The 6,133-nt window shown below is 37.6% G+C and overlaps 2 protein-coding genes across 2 annotated transcripts; one reads left to right on the top strand and one right to left on the bottom strand.

The window, feature by feature from the left end:
- The first annotated feature begins 749 nt into the window (after positions 1-749).
- Positions 750-2,909, top strand: LOC132173057 (heavy metal-associated isoprenylated plant protein 29-like). Its single transcript, XM_059584623.1, has 3 exons — positions 750-816; positions 1,624-1,699; positions 2,550-2,909. Exons 1-3 carry the CDS (start codon positions 790-792, stop codon positions 2,906-2,908), a joined length of 462 nt encoding a protein of 153 aa, XP_059440606.1. The 5' UTR covers positions 750-789; the 3' UTR covers position 2,909.
- Positions 2,910-3,659: 750 nt separating this feature from the next.
- LOC132169744 (uncharacterized mitochondrial protein AtMg00810-like) lies at positions 3,660-4,927 on the bottom strand. Its single transcript, XM_059580727.1, has one exon. It carries the CDS (start codon positions 4,925-4,927, stop codon positions 3,722-3,724), a length of 1,206 nt encoding a protein of 401 aa, XP_059436710.1. The 3' UTR covers positions 3,660-3,721.
- Positions 4,928-6,133: the final 1,206 nt, after the last annotated feature.

The following is a 6,133-nucleotide window of genomic DNA, read 5'->3' as shown; positions in this document are numbered from 1 at the left end:
CAGCTCCCCGTTGGCAACTACGTACCATGAAAGTTTTCGTACTTCTTTCGTACGAATTATCATCATTAACATAATTACGTGGATTTTCACGCGGGTTTAATTAATTAACAAAGTCATTGACAGATATATGTGTTTAAGATAAACTTATTTCTACGTAAGATCAGTTATTTCTATATTCACCCTTCGATGCTTTTTTATGGTCTTTTTTTAAGAATCAGCAAGATGTTAGAAGCACATTCGGAGGATATCTCGGCGAAGGTGGTGCTAGGAACCAAAAAACAAAGACCTAAACATTTGTTTAATGATTGACTACAGCCAAGCCTTTCAATGATGACGAGAATGATGAAAGTGACGATGAAGACAAGATGACGATAAACGCTCATATATATCGAAAATCTATGATTCTATATATGAAGATATTTTGTTTTATCAATCAGTTTTGCCATTAGATAATAAGTTTGACCGACCCCAATCGAGTCTTCAAGGGAAGAATACTTTTACTTAATTGAGAAGGCACGTAGCCTTCGACCTAGCAGGCCTCTAAGCACTTTCTGTGCACTTTCCAGAGAGTCTTCACGTAAGCCTTGTAGCTTCGAAGCAAGTAGGAGAAAAGAAAAAAAAAGGAATTAAATCTTGGGGGGACTGGTAATAAAATATTCTTTCTTATCCCTCCCTCTCTCTCCCTCTCGTCTATATATTGGCTGTAATCTCAATGGTTTCTTTCATTATCAGATTCGCAAAGAGTTGATAAGGAAAGAAAGAAAGCCTTCAGATTTTTGAGTTCCCAACATGTCGAAGAAAAATCTCTCTTACATGGTAGAGTCTCCTCTTTCTGTTTCTCTAGCTGTATTATTTCATTGTGTGGATGTGTATATATATATATATATATATATGAATCTATGATCAAGTGATGTGTATTTGTATATATCCACCACACTTGATATGAAGTTTCCATGCACGTAAAATCTCATTCTCCCTCGTTGGATTATGGGAAAACTAATTTGGGCCTATGTTAATTAATCTAGAGCAGTATTGGAGGAGGAATTGAGAAATGTTATACATTGATCAATAAGTATTCCCCTTTCGGCTTCCGCTCACAAAATCTAATGTGACAGGATCTTTCGTAAATTTAGTGGATGAAAATTAATTTTTTGATTAGGAGACCCACCCATATATCATGTTGATTTGGTGATATGAGCTAGGAATTACAGTTATCTAACAGAAAGGCATATCAATCCCCATAGATCATTACATTAGGACAGCTACAGTTATATATTATGCATAAAAACATGACATACAAAAAGAAGTTATAATAAATGTACGTTTTTGGAATTTTGTAGAAACTTATGATAAAATAAAGAAAATAAAAGAATACGCCATTAATATATATATATGTTAATGGCGTATTAATGCATGCATTATGAAGTTAAACTAGGATACAGGGTGCATGTTTCACTGTTCCTTATTGATCTTCTGTCAAATTTATAAGGAAGCTAGCTTTGGTTAGTTTAATGGAAGAAATGCTTCAAGATCCTGTTTTAGGAAAAGTAGCGGTGGTTGGGTTCATGCATTAATTATTGACAGTAAATTTCTATTAATGGTTTAATTCTTTGTTTGTTGCAGATAGTGGAGATGATAGTCCCTATGGACTGTGCTGGTTGCGAAAGAAAGATAAAGAAAGCTCTCCATAAACTTGATGGTATTTAATTACCTGACTCTACTTTTTATTTCATTTTTGAGAAATTTTATTTCATGTTTGGTTAGCAACGACAACGAAAGTCAAATTCAAGACAGCATTAATTCCAATTGCTCAAGATATAATAAAATGCTTAATCTGGCCACAATATTTGACTACTTAATTAAATATATATCATGACTTATGCATATTACGTACACGACGACCCAACATATGCACAGCTAGCGTCCAAAGCATATATATATATATAACGTGATTTAAGTCATTTTCATTGTGTTAGCCTAGGGCGCCGGCAGAAGTAGAATGTTTAGTTTGAGAGGGCAAAATTTAAAAAAAAAATTCTTGGGGGGTGCAAAAGTTAATTTTTAAAGGTATTTTATTTATTTATTTATTTATTTTATACTGTTGTGATAGTTCCAACTAATCATTTTTAAATTTTTTTTTTTTTTTATGACTGATCTAAATGATTGATTAATATTGTCACGTTAACAGTAATGAAAGATAATTATAAAATAAAAATATAATTTTTAATATTAAGCGTTTATGGTACATAGACAATATATCATTGGTTGCAAACCCTGTTTTTTGTAATAAATAAAAAACATTTCGTGATCCGTAAAACTTCTTAGACTCTTCCTTAATCAGGAAAGAAGAAAACCTTGTGATTTGTATTAATGGGTGTACGCGTTGTTGACAAAATCTTGAGGATTTCCATTTACCGTTTCCAACCAAAACAACAAGGACATTAATTAATTTGCGTGTTTAATTAGAATTAGGGCCTCATAATTCAAATTATATGCCTCCTCCTTTTCTTTTTAACCTTAATTCAGCAATGGTTGTCCATATATTTCAGGAGTGGGTGAAGTTGAAGTGGACCTCGCCATGCAAAAGGTGACTGTCACGGGATGGATAAACCAGGAGAAAGTTTTGAAAACTGTGAGAAGGACGGGTCGGAGGGCCGAGCTTTGGCCGTACCCTTACAACCCAGAATACCAGAACTTTACCGGCTATAATAATTACTACCATCACCAGAGCCAACCAACAACGACCTATTATGCATCCGAGTCAATCTCTTCCTACAACGACTATGTTCACGGCTATAATGGCCAAGAATATAGCCATTATCCACAGATTCCTTACCCCAACGTCTATGATTCGCAGGCCACCGCCATTTTCAGCGAGGAAAATCCTCATGCTTGTTCTATAATGTGATGGCGTATTAAATTTTCTAGTGTGTTTACTTTTTTTTTTCTTGGTATATTTTTAGACAAGGAAAAGTACTGCCAATCAATGTTTAGCCGTGTCATGGCATGGGACTGGAAGTTTAAAATTCCAGCCATTTCAGCACTTGCAATTTTTTTCTTTGGGTAAGTACTTATTAGTTACAGTTTATAGGATGTAAAAAAGTTTCAAAAGTCAATGTAATGAAGTGATCATAGGTATATATGTGTGATGATTTGTTAATTTGCATGTTAATACTTAATTTTAATTTTTTGTTCGTATCAAACAAGTCCGAACAATTTTTTTTCTCTTTTTTATTTTATTTTTTAATCAAATGGAGAAAATGGGTTACATCAGAATTAAATACAAAATGGATGGGAAACCCAAATAACACAGCCTCGAACCAACCAAAAGATGACGCCACAACAAATCGTTAAAAATATATTAAATAAATGATCCGACCAATCAAAAGAATAAGAGGAACCACACATGGTCGCTAACAAAGGCAAAACAAAAGTCTCTGTTAAAATAACTAAAGAAGACTAGAGAATATAGGGATAAACTGAATATTGTATTTCTGTGTGTTTTGAACTGTATACAATGAGGCCTATTTATAGTTGAATAAGGCCAGATAAAATAGGAATTACAATCAAGGAATTAATGTACAATATTACAGAATAATATCAATGTATATACAGGGAAAATATATCAAATCAGCAATTATGGTGATTGTCACCAATTATGGTGATTATCAGAATATAATCAGAATATATTCTGATTATATTCTAACATCCCCCCTCAAACTCAAGGTGGTAATGTAGATGCCAACTTGAGTTTGGAAACAAGATCACGGAACCGTCCAGGTGGATGTGCTTTGGTGAACACATCGGCCAACTGATCAGCGGAAGCAATGGGACAGAGACGGAGGGTCCCCTGCAAAAGATGATGGCGCACAAAATGACAGTCGATCTCAATGTGTTTAGTACGTTCATGAAATACATCATTATGCGCAATTTGAATCGCACTTCGATTGTCACAAAAGATAGGAGAACTAGAGGTCTGAGAAGCACCCATGTCATGTAAAAGCCAACGAAGCCAGAGAAGCTCGGAAGTGGTGTCGGCAAGAGCACGATACTCAGCTTCGGTGCTAGAGCGTGCAACAACTGATTGTTTCTTACTACGCCAAGAGATGAGAGAATCACCAAGTAAGAAACAATAACCCGTGGTGGAATGACGATCAGTGGGATCACCTGCCCAATCAGCATCTGAATATACATGTAAGTCTAATGATGAGTGAGAAGAGAAATGCAAACCATGAAACAAGGTGCCCTTCACATAGCGAAGGATGCGAAGAACAGCCGCATAATGAACCGAGCGTGGTGCTGTCATAAACTGACTAACAAGGTGGACTGCATAGGCAAGATCTGGTCGTGTCACAGTAAGATAGATGAGACTGCCAACTAACTGTCGATAGAGAGTGGCATCAGAAAGTAGCTCACCATCAGTGGCACGGAGTTTGACATTTGTCTCTAGAGGACTATCAACAATTTTGCAATCAGTAAGGCCAGCTCGTGAGAGGAGATCTGAAGCATACTTGGCTTGAGAGAGATAGTAACCTTTTGGATCAGAAGACACTTCCAATCCAAGAAAGTAGTTGAGAAAACCCAAATCCTTCATCTCAAATTGTTGACTCAAAAACTGTTGAAGATTACGAATACCAACAGTATCATCTCCAGTAATAATCATATCATCAACATATAGTAAGAGAAGAATGAGACCAGCATCAGATCGCCGGATAAAAAGAGCAGAGTCATAGGGGCTAGAAACAAACCCAATCTGCGCAATAGTGGAGCTGAATTTGGCAAACCAAGCCCGTGGAGCCTGTTTCAAACCGTACAACGCCCGGCGAAGTCTGCAAACCTTGTGTGGCGGATGATCGTACCCAGGAGGAGGCTGCATATAAACTTCTTCACTAAGATCACCATTGAGAAATGCGTTTTTCACATCCATTTGAAAAAGATCCCAATGACGCACAGAAGCCACAGCAAGGAGTGATCGAATAGAAGTAAGGCGAGCCACTGGTGCAAAAGTCTCCTCATAATCAATACCATACTCCTGATTGAACCCCTTTGCCACAAGACGTGCCTTGTATCGCTCAATAGACCCATCAGATTTTGTCTTAATCTTGTAAACCCACTTGCACCCTACCGCAGTTTTGCCTAAAGGTAAATCAACTAAGTCCCAAGTATGGGTTTTGGAAAGGGCATTAAGTTCTTCAGACATAGCATTCTACCAAAGAGGGTTAGCATGAGCCTCACGGAAGGAGTGAGGTTCATGGAGAGTAGCAAGAGCAGAATAACAGTGATAATCATGAAGATGGGAAGGAAGAGATGTTACCCGAGTAGAACGACGAGGGATAGAGGGAGCGGGCTCAAGAGTAGATGGATCAATAGGCAGGGCAGAGTCATTGGGGTCGACTGTCAGAATGTCGTCTGGAGAGCTTGTCATCCTTGCATTAAGATCAGTAGTGTCGGGGAGCAAATCAAGCGAGACATTAGTGAAGATAGGAGAAGAACTAGAGGGACGAGTAGGAAAAGACTCCATATCACTAAATAGCCTATGTTCCCAAACAGTGACGTGCCGCGAGATGCGGAGCCGTTTGGAAATAGGATCATAACAACGATATCCTTTGTGTTCAATGCCATACCCAAGAAAACAACATAGACGAGAACGAGGTTCTAATTTTGTTCGTTCATGGGATGGAAGTAGCACGAAACAGACACAACCAAAGAGGCGGAGAGATTGGTAATTAGGAGGAGATCCATACAAAAGTTCATAAGGGGACCTATTTAAGGTAGTGGGAGACGGGACCCTATTAATGGTATAAACAGCGGTAAGAGCGGCTTCTCCCCAAAAGTGTTCAGGGATAGAAGCAGATAGGAGCAAAGCCCTAACAGTGTCTAAGATGTGCCTGTGTTTACGTTCAGCACGACCATTTTGTTGAGAAGTATTTGGGCATGAGCGATGGGGAAGAGTGCCATTTTGTTTGAGGGTAGTAAGGAAGGTAGATTCACGATATTCCATAGCATTATCAGAACGAAAAATTTTTATGTTGCGAGAAAATTGGGTTTGAATCATCCGTTGAAATTCAGAGTAAATTTTCGGAAGTTCAGATCGATTTTGTAAAAGATAGAGCCATGTGTATCGAGAAAAATC

This window comes from Corylus avellana, chromosome ca2, assembly GCF_901000735.1.
Source record: "Corylus avellana chromosome ca2, CavTom2PMs-1.0".
Lineage (NCBI taxonomy): Eukaryota > Viridiplantae > Streptophyta > Magnoliopsida > Fagales > Betulaceae > Corylus > Corylus avellana.
This window is presented reverse-complemented; position numbering and strand designations above follow the sequence as displayed.

Excerpts from the sequence above, each read along its gene's own strand:
- LOC132173057 (XM_059584623.1), top strand. The coding sequence starts at position 790 with ATGTCGAAGAAAAATCTCTCTTACATG. Across the intron at positions 817-1,623 it reads AGAAAAATCTCTCTTACATG|ATAGTGGAGATGATAGTCCC; the intron begins GTAGAGTCTCCT and ends TGTTTGTTGCAG. Across the intron at positions 1,700-2,549 it reads AGCTCTCCATAAACTTGATG|GAGTGGGTGAAGTTGAAGTG; the intron begins GTATTTAATTAC and ends CATATATTTCAG.
- LOC132169744 (XM_059580727.1), bottom strand. The coding sequence starts at position 4,927 with ATGGATGTGAAAAACGCATTTCTCAATGGTGATCTTAGTGAAGAAGTT.